We start from the raw sequence: 20664 nt of genomic DNA on the forward strand, positions 1-20664 counted from the left end.
TGTTATCTCATTTATACCACGTGCTTTCTAAGGATACAAATGTTTCTGGGAGAGCACAGGGACCAAGCCTGGAAGGACACATGACCCCTGGGGAGCCATTACAGGAACTCCAGCTCTATGTTTCCATTTCTTATAAAGAGAACGTACTGTTATATAATTAATGTAACTAAAAGTTAATTTTTAAACAGTCTCAAAAATACCACAAGGCCATTTATAACTTTAGGCTGGTGCGGGTTAACCCACTCTTGAAACATAGTTAACTTTTAGTTATTGAATGCTGAGGTTTTTTTTTTTTTTTTGTCACACTTCTGCTCAAAAGTCACTTGGCTCCCCCTTGCCTTAGGAGTAAAATCCACCTTCTTAGCCTAGCCCCAGTCAAGGTAGGCTTGTGCTCTTCACATCATCTTGGCACACGGAAGCACGTTGGGAAGTCCCCCTGCCAGGCCTCTGCTTATGCAGCTTCCATATTCAGAATGCTCTCTACCTGTCTGCCTCTCTCCCTACGCAGGTTCTAATCATGGTTCAAGGCCCAGCTGTGACCTCTCTGCCTCTGTGGCCAGACCTCAACCATTCCTGCTCCTCACTTGGCCTTTAGCTTTGGATTTCAGCCTTTTTTCTGAAGATATGAAGAACACTGACGCCTCCTTTAAACTGCAATTATTGCTGAGGAGTGGGCACTTTTAAACTTTACTGGGTCAAAGGTTATACTATAAGACTGTAAAAATAGTCCTGTGAGCAGATACTATAATTATTACTCCCGTTTTAAGAGCTCAGGCTCAGAGCTGCCCAAGGACACACAGCGAGCTAGCAGTGGGGCTGCTAATTATATGTTGACATATCTCCCCGTAAGACTGAAATTCCACGAGAGCAGAGACAACTATCTTGTTCACTCTGGCATGCCTGACATTCACTAGTTGCTAAACAAATATGAATTAAATGATTAATACCCACAAGCATCTTGAGACATAAATATTGATACTTTCTTTAGAAAATGATAGTAGCAAACATTTAGCCCACTTGCCAGGCTTCTACTAAGTGGTCCCATAGACGGTTCCATTTAGCACCAGCAATCATCCTAGGTGGTAGGTATTTTATGTTATTATTGTCATGAGGATGAGCCTCAGAGGAGTTAAATGAACTCCCCAAGGTCACACAGCAAATAAGGAGGATCTGATTCAGGCCTGCCTGGGGGCCCACCCTCCCTCATTTTCATCACCCACTACACTCCATGTCTCTTCTCCGGGCTGCTGGCTCTGTCCTATTTTTCAGGGAAAGAAACTGTGGACAGTGAGATGACCTCGGTATCACTCGGCGAAGTAGCAAGTGCAGGTTATGGGAACCCTAGGGTCCGCCTGTACCTCCGCTCCTCTCCTTAACCCCCTCTCCCGCCATCACTGTGAGCAAGTCCCGCAGCGTTTGTCTTGACGCCTTACCCCGCACAATTTTAGGCACTTGGGTAGGAGTTACTGGGCACAGCCTCCCAGAGGGTGGTGATGAGGGAGGCGGCCACTCTTTGCAGGGGTCCATGAGTCATTGAGGGACTGCCTGGCCGCCCCCAGACGGTGCCACTGCCCACCACTGTCAGGGTCCGGGCACACACCGGAGCAGTGGACGAGGCGGGGTGGGTGGGAACACGGTGAGAAGCTTCGCGGCTCCATCCAGATGCGAATTGTTCCTCCCACACTTCCCCCGGCAGCAGGGACCTCCATTAGAACCCCCCAGAGGAGTCAGAATCCACACCTCCGCAAATGGGCCCGCTTTCCCAGGGCCCCCCTGCCCAGACCTTCCCTGGGCTCTGTGGGTTTTGACACCTCTCCGCAACCTGGCGGGGGTCCACCTCGCACCTTCGGTCTGAATAAAAGCTCAGTCCTGGAGGTGGCCGGCCCGGCCTGCCTCGAGGAGCCCGCAGTCAGCCCCGGCCATGGCCCAGTCCCCTCCTCTGCAGAGCCTCCTCGGCCAAGACCACTGGATCTTCCCTCAGGGCTGGGGCTGGGTTGGCCACTCGGATTCTACGTCCCCGGCCTCCTCCTCCTCGGACTCGTCGGGCTCATGCCCCTGCGACCGCGCCCGCAGGCCCTCGCAGCCCGCGCCCGCAGCCCGCGGCGCCGCAGAAGCCGCCTCGACGGCGCCCAGCCGAGCGCGCACCCGGCCTGCAGGCGGGCAGCGGCAGAGCGCCAGCGAGCGCGAGAAGCTGCGCATGCGCACGCTCGCCCGCGCCCTCCACGAGCTGCGCCGCTTTCTGCCTCCATCCGTGGCGCCCGCCGGCCAGAGCCTGACCAAGATCGAGACGCTGCGCTTGGCCATCCGCTATATCGGACACCTGTCGGCCGTGCTGGGCCTCAGCGAGGACAGCCTGCAGCGCCGGCGCCTGCAGCGCAGTGACGCGGCGCCCCCTCGGGGCTGCGCGCTGTGCCCCGACGGCGGCCCCGCGGAGGCGCAGAGGCAAGGATGCTGCTGCTCCGGCTCGGCTGCCGGTGCCGCGGTGTCCTGCAGGTCCCCGCCCGTTTGCCCCGAGGCCCTAGCGGCCCCCGAGCGCCTGGGGAGCAGGGTCCCCGACATGGGACCCTGGCTGACACCCCCTTACTGCCCCGGGATGCAGTCTCCCCCGCAGCTCTCTCAAGGAAGAGCCCCTGATGCGGCCCTTTGGACGTCTCCTCAAGCCTGTTGTGGAATGCAGACACCCCCAGAGCCCCGGAACCAGCCCACGCCCTGGACATCGCCCCCCGCGTCTCTGGAGCTGGCTGCAGTGTACCAGGTGCGCGCTCAGGCTCTTGCCACTTCCCTCGGAGTGGTCCCCAGGCTTCGATTGGAAACGGAGGGGGTGAGTAAGCTCTGGTCTCCCGAGAATCTCATGCCTTTTAGATCCCGGATTACCTAATCCTGACTAGGGATGGAGAGAAGCTGAAGCGGAGGGATGAAGAGGACCCTAACCTCCTTGGGGAGACGGGTGGGGCCCTGGAAAGTTAAGTCCACCCCCACCTCTACCTAAACGCCTTCACAGCCATGTGGACGAGGCGGGATCTTAAGACTTGCTTTCAGACTACAGGGTGGAAGGTAGCAGGGGCCTTCAGGAAATTCCCTCCTGGTGCTCCGTATTGCCGGGAGGTGGGGGGCAGTGAGAATGGAGGGGAGGCCTGGCTGCCCCAGGGGGAGGGGCTTCCTAAGTAGATGGGCTTGAAACTGATGACCTTCATGTTTTCCTCAAGCTTCCATAAAAGAGCATATTGATAAAGGAGATTTACTGAATGCTACTGTGTGCCCAACCCCATTCTTAGTACTTAATGTGTATTAACTCATCAGCCCTCCAGCAACCCTATGAAGTGGGTTTTGTTGTCATCATCACCTTTTTTTAGAGGAAAAAACTGAGACTAAAAGAGGTTATGCACGAGTTCTCACAGCTAGTGAGAAGCTGAGCTGGGATTTGAACCCTGACAGTGTATCTCCTGGAGAATGCAATGGCACCCCACTCCAGTACTCTTCCCTGGAAAATCCCATGGACGGAGGAGCCTGGTAGGCTGCAGTCCATGTGTTTGCTAGAGTTGGACACGACTGAGCGACTTCACTTTCACTTTTCACTTTCATGCATTGGAGAAGGAAATGGCAACCCACTCCAGTGTTCTTGCCTGGAGAATCCCAGGGACGGGGGAGCCTGGTGGGCTGCCGTCTGTGGGGTCGCACAGAGTCGGAGCCGACTGAAGTGACTTAGCAGCAGTAGCAGCAGCAGTGTATCTCCAGAGCCTGTACCCTTAACCACTGCTTCAGTGCATCTATGGCCTGGGGGCCGTTCAGCAGCTGCCAGCCACACTATGGGCAACCTTCAGGTTCGGGATTTCAGGGCCTGAGGCAGTGGCCCACTAACCTGCTGCTCTTCTCTCCCTCAGGGTATCTCTGTGTCTCCGGAGTCCTGTCTGTTGCCAGAAACCCCTCCTCTCTTGCCCCGCCCAGCCTGCCAGCGACTCCAGCCTCAGACCCAGTGGGGATGCTGGAGCCACACTGCAGAGGTGCTGCCCAACTCGGAGGACCAGGGACCAGGCCCTGCCCTCCAGCTCAGTGATGAAAGCCCTCCCCAGAACTCAGGCCTTCCGCTCAGCGGCTGCCCTGAATTTTGGCAAGAAGATTTGGTGGAGACGCACCTGGGCATGTTCTACTAATGGCCTTGGCTGCCAGTAGTAAAGGCCACCCCCCTTTTCAGCCAGGAATCAGGTCTGTAGTGTAGGCTGCCCACCTCATCGGCTACTTCAGTAGTATTCAGGCTTTCTTTTATCAAGGATCCCTTTTCCAAGTGATGTCTTTCATAGAAGCAGTGTTTAAAGCCAGGTCACCTCCCTGGCTGAAGTCGGGGCTGGGGCAGTCCCTCCACTCCTCGACATCCCCTAGAATGTCCAGTGCTCTGCAGGGCACAGCCTGAGTGGCAGTAAGATGGTGGTTACTTGACCACAGTGGCTGGCCAGGCTGGGACTGGTAGGGGAGTGGACTGGGGGTGGGGGGTGGGTGGGGTGGGAGTGAGAAGAAATCTATATGCTTAGATTTTGTACTTCATTAAAAAAAAAAAAAATTGGTTTGGTCTGTTTTTCCTCTGTCCACTGGGTTTTTATTGCTTCTGGAAAAGGAGAAATGTTTCCGTAGGGCAAGGAACAAGTAAGTCATGCTGCTTTTCCCCACCGGGAATCCAGGCCTACTGAGGTTGATGTAGGCCCTCAATTGCCAATTTGACAGTTATTATCCTGCAGGGGCTCCACCTGGCCCGCAGGGCAAGCTGGGTTAACGCTTGGGCCTGTCCCTTTGCCTCAACCCCACTACCGCGGCCCTTTCCCATTCTCCTGGGTGCATTCCTGCTGACCCACAGGGCTCTTTCACAGTTAGTGACATTGTTTCCCAAAAGGTGCTTGTGCGTGGCTCCATGTGCTGTTGTTCAGTCGCTCAGTTGTGTCCAGCTCTTTGCAGCTCCATGGGCTACAGCATGCCAGGTTCCCTGTCCTTCACCGTCTCCCGGAATTTGCTCAGATTCATGTCCACTGAATGTTGCCATCCAACCATCCCATGCTCTGCCACCCCCTTCTCCTTTTGCCTTAAATCTTCCTCAGCATCATGTATTATTTCACTAGGGCTGCCATGAGACAGCCTAATCAGAGCCTCCCTTGGTCTTTATGGCAGCCTCATGGTAATGGAGCCAGGCTGGGGGCCGTTCTAATGGTGCAGTGCGAGAGAGGGGGCAGGAGGAAGACCAGAGCGTGGGTTCCCACACGCAGGGCCTCCCATCTGACCCGCTGTCTGCTGATACGCCCTTTGACCCCAGGCAAGTCACTCCTCTGTGCCTCAGCTTTCCCATCTCAAAAGAGGAACTGGTTTAGGTGACCAGTCCCCCAACCTTTCAGAAGTGGGTTCTGTTTCTTACCCCAGGGCCCTCTGTAGGAGCTGCCAGCCCCCTCAGAGGAGGAGGAAACCTCAGCCGAGGTTGCATACAGCAAGGAGATGGACACAGGATGCCACTGCCCTGGGTGCACATTCATTCAACTCTTAACTGTTTAACCGTGGGCAAGCTTCAAAACCTCCCTGAGCCTCTGCCTCCTCAGCTGTGGAGACAGTTATAAACCCTACCCCTCAGGGTTCTTAGGCTTGGCGCATGGTAATTGCTCAGTGCTTCCCAGGTGGCTCAGTGGGAAAGAATCTGCTTATCAATGCAGAAGCTGTGGTCCCTGGGTTGGGAATATCCCTTAGAAAAGTAAATGGCAACGCACTCTAGTATTCTTACCTAGAGAATCCCGTGGACAGAGGAGCCTGGCGAGCTACAGTCCATGGGGTCACAATGAGTTGGACACAACTTAGCAACTGAACAACAACAAAAGCTCAATATGGAATACCTGAATAGGGTTACGTGACCCCAGAGATGCTCCAGTCCAGTGGTCCCCTCACCTGATAACAGGTTGAGTCATCTGGTTCCAGGGTCCCACCCTGAGAGTGTGATTCAGTGCATCAAGCCGGAACCTGGGGCTGAGGCCCACGCAGGTCCAGGAGCAATGGATATTTTTTGCTCTTTCATTTTTATGAAAACAGGTCCAGAGAGAGGAGAACTCTATCCAGCCCTTCAGCCGGGTTGGAACTTCAAGCCCCTGACTCCCTGTCCAGTGCTCTTTCCTTCTTGAGAAGACCCAAGGTCTTGGCTACACAGTCTCACAGCACCTGCACAGAAGGTGGAGCTGAATAACCGCCCGTCTCCTTCCTTTGGCTCCCACCTATCTGGGCATAGTCTTTATAGGGACAGAGAGAAGTACTTCCTGGCCCAGTCACTAATGACATTGTCAGGGGCTGGAGTGGCGCTCCCACCAGCAGCAGCCAGAGCTGAGTGTCTTCTAGAAGTTGGTAACCCTGTTCTCCCAACTCCCTTCAAGAGATGTTCCTGTGGGAGATACAGAGGCAAAAGGCTGCTGTCACCCCAGCTGGAATTGCCTGGGACACTTCCTAGTTGCTGCTGGAGTTGGGGAAGCAGGGTCCAGGGGGGTTAGGTCAACCCTCCACCCCTGTCCTTACCCTTTGGGAGTGCAGGCTCAGCCCTGCCTCTTAGGATCATCAGCCCCTTGCCTCCATTTATGGCTCCATCCCAGGCAGGGCTGCTCTTGGCTGCACCTCTACGAAGTGCCTTGCAGGGGAGGCTGGTCCCCTCTCTGGGATGACTGGCCTACCCATACCTTCCTGGGCACCCAGGCACCATCCACAGGAGACAGAACATTTGCTGAGTACCTCTCCTAGGCCTTTCAGTGACCCTGCAGTGCAGAGGACATGCCTCCTGAGGAGTCTCCTGGAGGGTGGGGAGTTGAGAGAGGGCACCACCCCCTGCTGCTTCTGGCTCATCTTAAGGACTTGCCATCACCCGCTGGCTAGGAGAGGTGGATCCACCTGTAGACAAAGCTCTGGACTGAGACAGCAACTGGACTTCTAGTCACCTCCTGTTCTGCCTACCACCTGCAAACAGGTCTCTGGCTCTGCCTGTCCCTCCGGACATAGTTCCTCCAGCCACACAGGTGTTGTGAACGCCAGTGCTGTGAGCGGTCAGGTGACGAGCAGGTAACTACCACATCCCCAAATGGAGGATCGCTTCCACATTAGATACCCCTCGTCCAAGTTAAGGAGCAGCAGCTGTGTTTTGCTGGAGCAGCTGTGAAGAGATACCCCATGTCCAAGGTAAGAAACCCAAGCAAGATGGTAGGTGTTGCAAGAGGGTATCAGAGGGCAGACACACTGAAACCATAATCACAGAAAACTCGTCAATCTAATCACAAGGACCACAGCCTTGTCTAACTCAATGAAACTAAGCCATGCCATGTGGGGCCACCCAAGACGGGCGGGTCATGGTGGAGCGGTCTGACAGAATGTGGTCACTGGAGAAGGAAATGGCAAACCACTACTCTCGCCTTGAGAACCCCATGAACAGTATGAAAAGGCAAAATGATAGGATAGTGAAAGAGGAACTCCCCAGGTCAGTAGGTGCCCAATATGCTACTGGAGATCAGTGGAGAAATAACTCCAGAAAGAATGAAGGGATGGAGCCAAAGCAAAAACAATACCCAGTTGTGGATGTGACTGGTGATAGAAGCAAGGTCCGATGCTGTAATGAGCAGTATTGGATAGGAACCTGGAATGTCAGGTCCATGAATCAAGGCAAATGGAAGTGGTCAAACAGGAGATGGCAACAGTGCATGTCGACATTCTAGGAATCAGCGAACTAAAATGGACTGGAATGGGTGAATTTAACTCAGATGACCATTATATCTACTACTGTGGGCAGGAATCTCTTAGAAGAACTAGAGTAGCCATCATGGTCAACAAAAGAGTCTGAAATGCAGTACTTGGATGCAATCTCAAAAACAACAGAATGATCTCTGTTCGTTTCCAAGGCAAGCCATTCAATATCACAGTAATCCAAGTCTATGCCCCAACCAGTAATGCTGAAGAAGCTGAAGTTGAAAGGTTCTATGAAGACCTACAAGACCTTTTAGAACTAACACCCAAAAAAGATGTCCTTTTCATTATAGGGGACTGGAATGCAAAAGTAGGAAGTCAAGAAACACCTGGGGTAACAGGCAAATTAGGCCTTGGAGTACGGAATGAAGCAGGGCAAAGGCTAATAGAGTTTTATCAAGAGAACGCACTGATCATAGCAAACAGCCTCCGCATTAGAGCCTGAGTCTTTAATATTCCTGCTCCACAGTTTCCTTATCTCAAAACCGAGATAAAGATGGTCCTTATCTCCCTGTTGAGAACCAAATGAGATAATGCGCATAAACGCTTAGCCGAGTGCCAGGCTCGGAGACTACAGTCCCTGCTGACTATTCTACCCGGGGGCCAGCTCTCCCCCAGCGACCCTAGATGGCAGGTCTGGTCCCTTCTCCAGCGGGGACCCCAGAAGGTCAAGTGCCAGCCGCAGCCACTGAGCCCTGGCGACAGGAAGGGCTGGTCCAGAGGGGCTGGGCTGAGGGGAGCCTCCTGGTTGGTGGAGGGACCCACAACCAAGGCTGGCCCCGCCCCCTGGCCCCACCCCACCCTTTGATATGCGGAAGGCAACGGAGCTCAGGGGAGCCTTCGTGGACCCGGGCCTGCTGGCGCGAGCTTCTCATAAGAGGCTAGGAGGGAAAAGGACCAACGGGGCCTTGAGCAGGAGACAGCTCTCCTTAAGTGTCAGACTGTGCCCTAAGTACGTGACTTTCCTTAGATCCACACACCAACCGTATGACATGCATGAATGCACGCTCAGTCTCTCAATCATTCTGATTCTTTGTGACCCCATGGACTGTAGCCCACCAGGATCCTCTATCCATGAAATTCTCCAGGCAAGAATACTGGAGTGGGTTGCCATTTCCTTCTCCAGGGCATCTGCCCGACCCAGAGATTGAATCCGTATCTCCTGCATTGACAGGCGGATTCTTTACCACTGCGCCACCTGGGAAGCCAACCCTATGATATAAAATGTCTTTATACGCAGATGAGGAAACCAAAGCCTAGGGGTGGAGAAACACTGCCTGGAGCAGCTCACAGGTGATGGCAACTGAAGGTGACCCCTGAGGTGCCTGGGCTGTATGTTCCTACCCTCTATGCCTCCCCCGGCCCCTCCCGCCACCCCCCCCCAGCAGCCTTGGGCACTCAGCTGGACCTCCTTTGGCAAGACATTTCCACCAAGGCCAGTGTGGTCCGAGGAGCCCTCTTGATCCCAGACCTTCTCCTCGGAGTTGGCCCTGATCATTGGCTGCCCTAGGTGATCTGGTGGGCACCTGTCTTATTCTGTAGGCTACTCTTGAAAACAACCAGTTTAAAAATTGAAGGATTTCCCTGATAGTCCAGTGGTTAAAAATCCACTTTCCAATGCAGGGAACACAGGGTTGATCTCTGCTTGGGGAACTAAGATCCTACATACAGAGCAACTAGAGAGCCTGCATGCTACCACTAGAGAAAGCCCGTGTGCCACAACAAAGACCCAGTGCAGCCAAAATTGTAAAAATTAATTTTAAAAAACTGATATGTCACCCTGGGATCCTGGCAAGGTGGCCGGACATGCCCTTGGCCTGTGTGCAGACCCATTCTGCTCAAGTTCAGTAATGAGTCTGGAAGCTCATCTAGAAATCTTTTATTTATATTTTATCTTAGAAAAAAATATACAGATCTGGTGCTCTGTAGACTTTTCAGTTCCAGGGTCTTTAGGGGAGGATAGGAGACGGCACAGGGCAGCCCCCCAAGGCCATCCATCATCCACTGAGGGCTTCTCATCTGACCCTGGAGCTGGACTCCCTGAGATCAGACCCAGAGCCTTGGGTGACAGGAGCCATGCCAAGCCTGGGGTGCCATTGGCATGAGGGGCAGGAGCTGGGAGGCACTTGGACAATCTGGGCATCAGAAACTGGAGTGGTCCCCTGGGAAGAGTGGAGTGAACATGGGCCAGAGACTCTGTCCCCAAGGGGAGGACGCTGGTGCCTCAGGCTTCAGAAACAAGGGCCCTGCCATGGGTCCCTGGGACAGAGGCACGTGGGCGTCTCACATAGGGACCAGGTGAATGTAAGGACCAGAGACTGTTTAGCTGTGCTCTTTGAACCAGTTTAGCACCACCTCCTTGTTCTCCTTCACCCAGTTGATGTTGGCTTTAGTCTTCTCCAGGGCTTGCTCCAGAGCCCGTGTTCCTGAGCCGAAGCCGACGTCCATGTTGTTCTCCTTGAACTCCTCCAGCTGCCAGGAAAAGGATGCTTTTGAGCCTCAGGCTGAGTCTCTAACATCCCCGAGAGGGCTACCAGGTCCTCTACCCCTCCCGGCCATGTTAGAGCCCCCGGGCGTAGGGAGTCCTTCCCTCTCACTGGCAGAGGCCAAAAATGACAGCCCCAAGGGCCAACCAGGCTCCTATGTGTATGTGGACTTCATTGTGAGGTTCTTCATTGAGCTGATCCTCTCTTTTTAATTGAAATACAATCTTAATCCAATCAAGGGAGGAGAGAAGGACAAATTAAACAGGCACCAAAAGGGAGCAAGCAGCCAAATTCAAAATGTGGCCATTTCTATAGCACACATGACCTGACTGCTTGAGCAAATAAGTGTTGTTTTTTTTTTTTAAAGATTAAAATATGTATTAGTACTGGAGGTTGTAGCAATGGCAATTAGGCAAGAAAAATGAAATTAAAAGGATCCAGAAAGGAAGAAGTAAACTATCTCTATTTACAGATGACCCAATTTTATACGCAGAAAACCCCAAGGAATTGAAAGGGAAAAAAACTATTTTTTTTTTTAAACTATTAAAACTTGAGTTCAACAAGTTTGCAGGATACAAGATCAATATACAAAAATTAATTGTATTTCTATACACTAGCTGTGAAAAATCTGAAAATGAAATTAAGAAAACAGTTCCATTAACCATAGCATCAAAAAGAATAAAATACTTAGGAATAAATTTGACAAAAGAAGTGCAAGACTGGTATGTGGAAAACTACAAAATATTGTTGAGAAAAATTGAGACCTAAATAAAAGGGGAAAAAAGACTTAAATAAATCTGTGTTAATGAATTGGTAGATTTAATATTACTACCATGGAAATGCTCCCCAAATTGATCCACAGATTCAGTGCAATCCCTATCTAAATTTCAACTGTCCTTTTTTGCAGAAATTGGCAAGCTGATTCGTAAAGAAATTCATAAAGAAATGCAAAGACTCAGAATAGTGAAATGACTTTGAAAAAGAACAAAGTTGGAGGGCTTACAACCCAAATTTCAAAACTCACTACAAATCTATGATAATTAAGACACCACTGTGTTAACCTAAATATAAACAGATTAGTGAAATAAAATTGAGAGTCCAGAAATAGACCCTAACGTTTATAGTCAATTGATTTTCTGGTGTCAAGATCATTCAATAGGTGAAAGAACAGTCATTTTATCAACAGAGGAATGGTTAAAGAAGACATGGTCCATGTATATAATGGAATATTACTCAGCCATAAAAAAGAACAAAATAATGCCATTTGCAGCAATATGGATGGACCTAGGGATTATCATAATAAGTGAAGTAAATCAGACAAACAAAGACAAATATATATTATCACTTATACGTGGAATCTAATTTTTAAAATGATATAAAGGAACTTATTTACAAAACAGAAAAAGACTTACAGATATGGAAAACAAATTTATGGTTACCAAAGGGGAAACATGGGGGGTGGAGAGAGATAAATCAGAAACTTAGAATTTACCACTATATATAAGCTAGATAACCAGTACTATATAACACAGAGAACACCACTCAATATTCTGTGATAACCTGTATGAGAAAAGAATCTGAAAAAGAATGAATATATGTAAATGTATAACTGATTCACTCTGCTGTACACCTGAAACTAAGACAACATTGTAAATCAACTGTACTCCAATGACAATTTTTTTTAATGACTAATATTACAAAAAAGAATAGTCCTTTAAATAAATGGGACTGGGACAACTGGATAGCCACGTGCAAAAGAGTGAAGTTGGACCTCTGCCTTACACCATACACAAAAATCAAGTCAAACTGATCACTCCTAAATGTAAGAGCTAAGATGAGAAGAATCTTAGTAAGAAGCATAGATGGAACTTCAGGTTGGTAATTGTTTCTTATATATGACGCATAAAGCACAAGCGACAGAAGAAAAGTAGTAAGTTAGACTTCATCAAAATAAAAAAACTCCTGTGTGTCAAAGACATTGTAAAGAGAGCGAAAGGACAATTTCACAAAATCGGAGAAAATACTTGCAAATCATGTGTCTAATAAGGGCCTGGTATCTAGAATATATAAAGAGCTTTTATAACTCACAATAAAAAGGCAAATACACTAATGAAAAACTGAATGAAGGATTTGAATATATTTCTCCAAAGAAGATATACAAATGGCCAAAAAGCACATGAAAAGATGCTCAACATCATGAGTCATCAGAGAAATGAAACTCATAACCATGAGATACACTTTACAGATGTAAAACTTTTTTTAAAACAAAAAAGGAAAATAACAATTTTCCCCAAAACATAAAGAAATTGGAACCTTCATACATTGCTGATGGGAATGTAAACTGATGCAGTTGCTTTAGAAAACATTTTGGTGTTTTCTCAAAAAACATAGTTATCAAATGACCTAGCAATTCCACTCCTAGGAATACATTCAAGAGAAGTGAAAACAGAGATTGACTCAAAAATGTGTAAAAGGGACTTCCCTGACAGTCCAATGGTTAAGACTCTGCGCTCTTAATTAAAGCAGGGGCCATGGGTTCAATCCCTGGTTGGGGAACTAAGATCCTGCCAGCTGCCAAGGCATGGCCAAAAAAAAAAGAGAGAGAATTTGAAAATGGCCTGGGTATAGGATGATAGTAAGGAATTGTTCGTTTTCTTGGGTTTGCTAATGATGGATTATGTTTTAAAATTTTTCTTTATTTTAGATATGACTAAAGTGTTTATAAGTGAAATTATATAATATCAGTGATTTGCTTGAAAACTGTCTTCCCCTAAAAAAAAAGTGTCGGCAAAAGTTGATAATTATTCAATCTGAATAATGGGTACCTGGAGGTTCATTATATTACTCTCTTTACCTTTTGCTAATAAAAAATTCCAAGATGAATAACTGCGATTGAACTGTGATATTTAAGAAGTCTGGATACCCAGCTTCCTCTGTACATGAAGAAGGCCTGACCACATGGAGCCCCACTGCCTTATGAACACCCCCTGCCTTTCGGTGGGAGCTGAGTGGCGGCTGCCCCCTGAGACTGGGGGTGGGCCTCTGGGGCATGAGCCCCAGGGTCCCAGGCTTCTTACCTGCTGGAGCTCAAACTCAGTGGAGAATCTTCGGGTCACACCCTGGATGAGGTTGGAGAAGGAAAAGGAACCACCACCATAACTGCAGGACGGGAGGAGAGAGAGGAGCCATGAGCAGGGCGGGGAAGCAATGTCCAGTGACTGGCAGGCGACACGCTGTGACCATCCCCGTCTCATAGATGCAAGGCAGTGACACGCCCAAGGAGACACCACCAGGGACCTAAACCCAGGCTTGGCCGCATGTCCTTGTTCCCATCTCTTCAGAGAACACTCCCTCCAGGTAGACTTTCTTCCCCCAAGTGGGAAAAGGCACAGCCGACCCCACCGCCTTGTCTTTCAGTTCCTGCCCCTACAGACCTCAAGCTGGATTCATCTGGTTTTCTGTTTTGTTTTTCGTGGCATTTTTTTTTTGGGGGGGGGTGCACTGCGAGGCATGTGGAACCTTAGTTCCCTGACCAGGGATTGAACCTGAGCCCCCTTCATTGGAAGCACAGAGTCTGAACCCTGGACCACCGGGGAAGCCCCTGGGTTCTCTTTGGACCACTCCAATGCAGTGTCTGCTCTCTATTCCTGAGCCTGCGGGGTCTGGTGCACACAGGGGACCCACTCCTACCCCTAGGGGACCCAGCCTTGGTGGGCGCTTCCCCTAACACACTCTTGGCAGACTCACTCCTCAAAGAGTTTCTTCCAGTTGCTCCGGATGAAGTCCCAGGCCAGAGACTGCCCGATGACATTGCTGGCAATGCTGGTAATGGTGGAGGTGGCGTCCTGCTTCCGGATGAGGTCGGGGTTCAGGGTGTAACTCAGGTACCTGTGAGGTCAGCATGATGTGCGGTGAGTGAAAGGAGCCTATCCACCCCCCACCCCCACACACACTCATCCTGCATCCTCCCCTGCATCCTCTCAATATCCCTTCAGCATGCTGTGCAGTGAGTAAAAGGACCCTGCTTGCCCCCACCCCCCACACACTCATCCTTCGTCCTTTCCTGCATTCCTCTCCTGCATCTTCTCAACATCCCTTCAGAATGCTGCGGGCTGAAGCCTCCTTGGTCCTACCTCCCTCTTATAGATGGGACCCTGAGTCCCCTAAGCAGGGTCACTGGCTATGCCAGGTGTCATACTTGGCATAGACCAGGTGTCTGATAAATATCTAGTGATGAATGAAGGAAGGAAGGGGTGATTCCTATATCAGGTAGAGTGGCCACTCCTGTCTTTGACATTGAGGGTGGCTCTTCTTTACTGAAGTCCAGGAGATGGCAATGAGGCACACAGTGGGAGCCAGGAGCCCTCATCCAAGGGTTTGGGGGTGCCCAGCTGGATGTCCAGGACTCAAGTCCATCTGCAGCAGGACTCTTGTTGTTGTTTAGTCGCTAAGTCGTGTCTGACTCTTTTGCGACCCCATGGACTGTAGCCCACCAGGCTCCTCTGTCCATGGGATTTCCCAGGCAAGAATACTGGAGTGGTTTGCCATTTCCTCCTCCAGGGGATCTTCCTGATCCAGGGATTGAATCCAGGTGTCCTGCATCACAGGTGGATTCTTTACCACTGAGCCACCAGGGAAGCCAGTGCCAAGACCCTTGAGAGAGAGGTAAAGGCCAGGAGAAATGCAGCAGTTAAAAGCACAGGATGTGGACCCAGATCCAGACTCAAATCTTGATTGTTGCTTTTGTTTTTTACTTAGTAAAGCTTCTGGACTTCGGGTGAGTTGTTTTGCTTCTCTGAGCCTCTGTGTCCTCATCTGTAAAATGGGAAACACACTGGCCTACTGCATGGGCTAGGAAGGATCCCACGAAGGATAGTGTGGATGGCTGGCTGGTTCTTTATCCCCCACGTTGGGACCCTGGTCTCCGGTGGGAGGGGAACTCATCCAGCCCCATCCAGCTCTGGTCCTCACCTGTTCAGGAGCCAGACGTGGTTGGTGCAGGCCAGCGCTGAGCGGAGTTTGTCAGCTTCATTAACCAGCTCTGCTTGTTGTAACTGACGCCAAGCAAAGTCCCACTCTGCCTGGCCACCCTGGGCGATGGCGTTGCAGTAGATGGTGGACCGCAGGTTGGGGTCGATCCTGGCATGGAGTTGGGGGTGTCAGAGGTGGAGAAGCAGCAAGAGGGTGGGGGACGAGGGTCCGATGAGGACAGGGCTGTGAGCTTGAGGGACAGATAAAGATCAGGGAACAAGCAGGGGACACACTCACGGGTTAACGTTAGGGTTATTCATCCACTGGTTGAAAAGTGTTTTGGCCAGCTCCTCACACTTAGGCAACCCATTGGAGCAGGCAGTGCTGATGGCGTTAATCTCGCTGTATCTGCACCAGGGGTGATGACACTCTGTCAGCATGCCTGGCCCTGGCTCCAGCAAAGACTCTCCCTGTGCTCGTACTTAACGCTCAGTCACTTCAGTCGTGTCTGACTCTTTGTGTCTGACTCTTTGCGACCCTGTGGACTGTAGCCCACCTGCTGGCATATAACTCCAGGTAGGGCAGCAGGTGTGGGGCTCTAAGGCCACAGCCCACCTACCCTTTGGGTGCTTTGCTTCTTGCCTTGTGCAGCCCAGGGAGGGCTGGCACAGACCCCAGCCCCACCTTTAACACCTAGAATCTGCATGACCATGCCAGTGAAGGGACTAGGGAGGTTCAGTTTGGTCCTTCACACAAAGAGGCCAGACGGGTTCACAGGCCACATGGAGCCTTGGGGCAGGGCCCCCCACTCCTGGGTGGGGTCAGGGAGGGGGCGGTTTCCTCCCTGACTGGTGGCCCTGGTCTAGCCAGGAATTGGGAAGTTTGGAGGAGGCTGCTGTGGGAACTTGCTCTAGACTTCCCAGGTCAGGGTGTCTGGGCCAAGACCCAAGACAGGTCATACTCACTGGTCCATCAGGTTTTCCGGGATCTCAATCCAGTTTTTGGTGAGATTTTCAAAATATAGGAAGATGGGTTCAACCTGGTTCCTGAGGTAATTCTAGGGAAAGAGAACATGAACAGCTTCAAAGAGGAGACTCATGGGGCTTCCCTGATCCAGTGATTAAGAATTTGCCTCACAATGCAGGGGGCTCGGGTTGGATCCCTGGCCAGGAAATTAAGATCCCATATGCCTTGGGGCAATTAAGCCCAGTGCCACAAGGGAAGATCCCCCGTGATGCAATGAAGATCCCGTGTGCTGCAGCCAAGACCCAACACAGCCAAATAAGTGAGTAAGTAAGTAAATATATACTAAAAACTAAGACCTGGCACAACCAAATAAGTAGGTAAGTAAATAAATATTTAAAAAAAAATCAAAGAGGAGACTCAAGACTGACCCAACTGGAGCCCCACGGAGCCTCTGACGTGAGTGAGCAAGCATAGCAAGGGTTAATGGTTACAGAAGCAAGAGGCCAGAGGCTAAGGGAGTAACCCAAGGCCAGATAGCACTCCAAGGGGCGGCACTAACCCAGGTCTCAGATGACTGATCTGAGGTTCTTTCTCCTCAAATCCTCCACCAGTTCTGACGGTCCATGTCCAAGTGTCACTATTTCCTAATGTTGTTTTAGGGCCACCATCCCCCACCGCCCGATTGTAAGTATTCTGCCTTTACTGTGGGGAACTTAGAAAACTCCGTAAAGCATAAGCAGAAAATACTAACCACCCCAAAGTGTTAAGAAAGTGTTAGTTGCTCAGTCTTGTCCTATTCTTTGAGACCCCATAGACTGTAGCCCGCCAGGCTCCTCTGTCCATGGAATTCTCCAAGCAAGAATACTGGAGAATCCTTTGGTGTATGCCTAAGGCCGACTCATATTGATGTATGGCAAAAAACATCACAATATTGTAAAGAAATTATCCTCCAATTAAAATAAATAAATAAATAAATGGAAAAAAAAGAATACAGGAGTGGATTGCCATTCCCTTTCCCGGGGGATCTTCCTGACCCAGGGATGGAACCTGCGTCTCTCGCATTATAGGAGCATTCTTTATCACTGAGCCACCAGGGAAGCCCAATGACTACATAATATTCCATCAAATGGATATTCTAGCTTACTTAACCAATCCCCAACTTTTGGACATTTAAGTGTTTTTGGTTTTCTTGTCTTTTATAAACCACACTGCAGTGAACATCCCTCTGCATTCAGTTATGGATACAGAGCAAGCAGTTCGCCTCTGCCTCTGATCCCACCCCCAACCCCCCATCCCCTCCCTCTACCTTCCCCTCAAGCTTCCAAACTGTTAACATCTGCTAGGCAAGCAGAGGCCCGCTCTTTTCACAGAGGATTCTTTTGGGCTGAAGAGGATTGCCGGAGGCCACGCAACAGGTTGAAGTCTTTGCCCCCAATCCCATCCCCTTCCTGTACTGTGGCTTTTTCTGTTGCCTTCTGATAGTGCTAACTTCCAGATTTAGCAAACTTTGCTAGAAGTCTTTCCGTTTCTTGCCATGCCCAACTTGCTCACCTTCTCAGTCCCTGCTCCCTTCACCCTTCCATCCCTCCTGCTCTCTCACCACCACCAAGGACCAGGTGCGGCGCTTCACCACTCCAGGCAATATTTCTACTCACTGCCTCGTGGCGTCATTTCAGGCACTGGGGAACTGGACGCTGGCATGCCCCTCGAGACGTACCTGCATGGGGCCATAGACCTCTGTGCGGTCGAACATGAGCTTGAAGTAGTTCAGGCTGCTCACGGCGGCTTGCCAGGGCATGTACTCCATCTCATTTTTCAGGAAGAGGGTGTTGTTCAGCGCCAGGGTGACAGGGACCATGTGGGCACTGGGGACAGATAGAGGGGCTCAAGTAAGCACCCCCACCCAACCCGGGCTCTCTGTGGGAGTCCCAGCCCCCTCCTAGAGCCTGAGGTCCCAGAGGCCCAAATGGACCAGCTGTAGCCTTCACCTCGGGTGGAGTGGAACTGGGGGGAGAGGGAGGAGACGCGCACCCACTGCCAGTCACATTCCCTTGCTCATTATCCCCATCTTACAGATGAGGAAACTGAGGCTCAGAGAGGTGACATGCCTTGCCGAAGACCACACAGACCTTAAGAGACAGATCTGAGATTCAAAAAGACAAGAGGCCTTTGCTCTCTGCTCTGCCCACCTCTTTTCTCATTTGCTTGGCCCTCTGAGATTTCCTCCCTCCACCTTCTCAGGCCATCTGTTCATAAATGTCCATGTCTATGGGTGACATCACAGAACTTAGCATTTGCCGGTGCTTACACACACAGCAGCTGCTCAATAAATCTCTGTTTATCTATGCCTGCCTCTCTCCTGTCATGTCCTTCCCAGGTTTTTTAGCCTGACTCCCCTAGCTCAGTCGGTAAAGGGTAAAGAATCTGCCTGCAGTGCAGGAGACATTGGTTCGATCCCTGGGTTGGGAAGATCCCCTGGAGAAGTAAACAGCAATCCACTCCAGTATTCTTGCCTGGAGAATCCCATGGACAGAGGAGTCTGGCGGGCTATAGCCCATGGGGTTACAAGAGTCGGACACGACTGAGTGACTAAAGAGAGAGACAGGGGCACGTATGCGTGCTTAGTCGCTTCAGTTGTGTTCAACTCTGTGCGAGCCAATGGACTGTAGCCTGCCAGGCTCCTCTGTCCATGGGATTCCCTAGGCAATGCCCTCCTCCCGGGGATATTCCTGAGCCAGGTATCGAACCCAAGTCTCTTAAGTTTCCTGCATGGCAGGTGGGTTCTTTACTACTAGCACCACCTCAGAAGCCTGACCCATAGGTAGCCCTCTGAAAAATCTGGGTGTGGTGGAGCACACTGGAGTTCCAGAGTTGGACAGATCTGTATCTGGCTGTCATGAGTTACTGTGTGACCTCAGGTAAGATGCTTAAACTCTGAGACTCTGATTCTTCTCTGGAAACTCTGGGCTGAATGGTGATACTGTCTGGGGCCAAGGGAGGGGCGTCCCGAAGCACAGGAAGCCCGCACCCCATTCCTGGCACACGATGAGGACCACATGAGGGAGCAGGGCTCTCACTATGGAGTCACACTTGCCAAATCACCGGGCCTCGGTGGCTGAGCTGAGGGGCCTGAGGGAGAAGGGCGGGCACTCACCTGGCCAGGTTGAAGCTGTCGTAGATGACCTGTGCCCGGTTGATGACAGGGATGTTCTAGAAGGGGCAACAGAGCATGTGACCTTGGGCGGGCCATGGGGCAGGCCCTGCAGTCTGGGCTGCCATCCTGGGACTGGGCCTTGGGCAGGGGACAGCATGGGCCGGCAGGCACCCACCTCCGGCCTTGACATCAGCTGATTCTGAATCTTCTTCCAGTTGTTCTCGTCGTAGTTCACCTGGTAATAGCCCGTCACGTTGATGTTCAGCAGGACCCAGTCGTCTGCTGCGGCTTTGAAGAGTTCATTCTGGTCTGTGGGGAGAGACCAGAGCTGGGAGAGGCTGCTCAGAAGGCCCTGGGCTGACCTGACCTGGGTCCTCCCGTCCCCAGGCCTTGGCAGAACCGCCTCCTGAGCAGCCTGGTAGCAGCTGGCCCTCAGGCCGCTGGGCCCACACCAAGGTGAGGGGCGGAGAAGAAGGGTGGGACTGCCCGGACAAACTCAGGCGGGTGACCTTGGACAGACCAATTGCCATCTGTGAACCTCAGTGGCCAGGCCAGTGACACCCACTGGGACAACTCCATCAGCAACACCCCCTCCAGCTCAGACTCAGCTTCCCAGGCCGCTGCTCAGTCTCCAGACCCTCCTCCTCCCATCTTTCCATCACACCCAGGAAGCGCCTCCCATATAGTTAGCCTCCCAGCGCTGCTTATCTCTTCCTGGGGGCTCCACGCCCCCTCCTCTCAGGTCTACCTCCAGCCTTCCTCCCGGCAGGCAGCCGGAGGGGCTCCTTCCATACCTGCAGATCAGACTCAATCACTTTGGCTCCTCCTGGCCCGAGGACATTGTCTCCTGCAGCTGGCAGGGACTGCTCCTCTGTCTCAGCCAAGCTCAGTCCCTATGTTCTCTCCTACCTCAAGCCTCGAACTTGCTATTGACTCTGCCTGGACGGCGTCTCTCTGCTGCCATCAGCCCGGTGAACACCTGCTAGTCCTCTGACTCAATTCACCTCCTCCAGGAAGCCTTTCTTCACCTCTCCATGAAGTGAAAGCCTCCTTATTCTCTGACCTCTGCCCACCTGCCCCAGAGGCCATAAACGCCTCTGATAGAGCACTCAGCACAGCTCCAGAAAGTGCGAATGGCTTGTCTCCCTTCCCTCATCTGCAGCCTTGGCTTAGGCAGGGGATGGCCTGCCCTGACCTTGGTTCCCTCGGTGCCTGGCTGAGCAGGACCGCACATTCTGCGCGCCAGGCACTGTCGTGAACATTTCATGGGAATCCTCTCCCTTAATTGTCATACAACTCAATGGGGGTAGATGTTGTCCCCATTTTACAGATGGGGAAATGGAGAACAAT

At 51.3% G+C, this 20664-nt stretch overlaps 2 protein-coding genes across 3 annotated transcripts in view; one reads left to right on the forward strand and one right to left on the reverse strand.

The window, feature by feature from the left end:
* Nucleotides 1-1921: 1921 nt before the first annotated feature.
* Nucleotides 1922-4472, forward strand: MESP2 (mesoderm posterior bHLH transcription factor 2). The gene is made up of 2 exons (XM_070775993.1): nt 1922-2755; nt 3882-4472. The coding sequence occupies exons 1-2, from the start codon at nt 1922-1924 to the stop codon at nt 4149-4151; spliced, it is 1104 nt and encodes a 367-aa protein (XP_070632094.1). The 3' UTR covers nt 4152-4472.
* Nucleotides 4473-9601: 5129 nt separating this feature from the next.
* The window catches only part of ANPEP (alanyl aminopeptidase, membrane), a 29373-nt gene continuing 18310 nt past the window's right edge, over nt 9602-20664 (reverse strand). For both annotated transcript variants that reach the window (XM_019983867.2, XM_070775126.1), the window contains exons 13-21: nt 19490-19623; nt 19315-19370; nt 17878-18025; nt 16160-16251; nt 15492-15602; nt 15195-15362; nt 13971-14111; nt 13301-13382; nt 9602-10209 (exon numbers count right to left, since the gene is read on the reverse strand). In XM_019983867.2, coding sequence (XP_019839426.2) covers nt 10060-10209; nt 13301-13382; nt 13971-14111; nt 15195-15362; nt 15492-15602; nt 16160-16251; nt 17878-18025; nt 19315-19370; nt 19490-19623 — 1082 coding nt within the window. In that variant the 3' untranslated portion in view covers nt 9602-10059. The remainder of the gene's footprint in view (nt 10210-13300; nt 13383-13970; nt 14112-15194; nt 15363-15491; nt 15603-16159; nt 16252-17877; nt 18026-19314; nt 19371-19489; nt 19624-20664) is intronic.

This window comes from Bos indicus, chromosome 21, assembly GCF_029378745.1.
Source record: "Bos indicus isolate NIAB-ARS_2022 breed Sahiwal x Tharparkar chromosome 21, NIAB-ARS_B.indTharparkar_mat_pri_1.0, whole genome shotgun sequence".
Lineage (NCBI taxonomy): Eukaryota > Metazoa > Chordata > Mammalia > Artiodactyla > Bovidae > Bos > Bos indicus.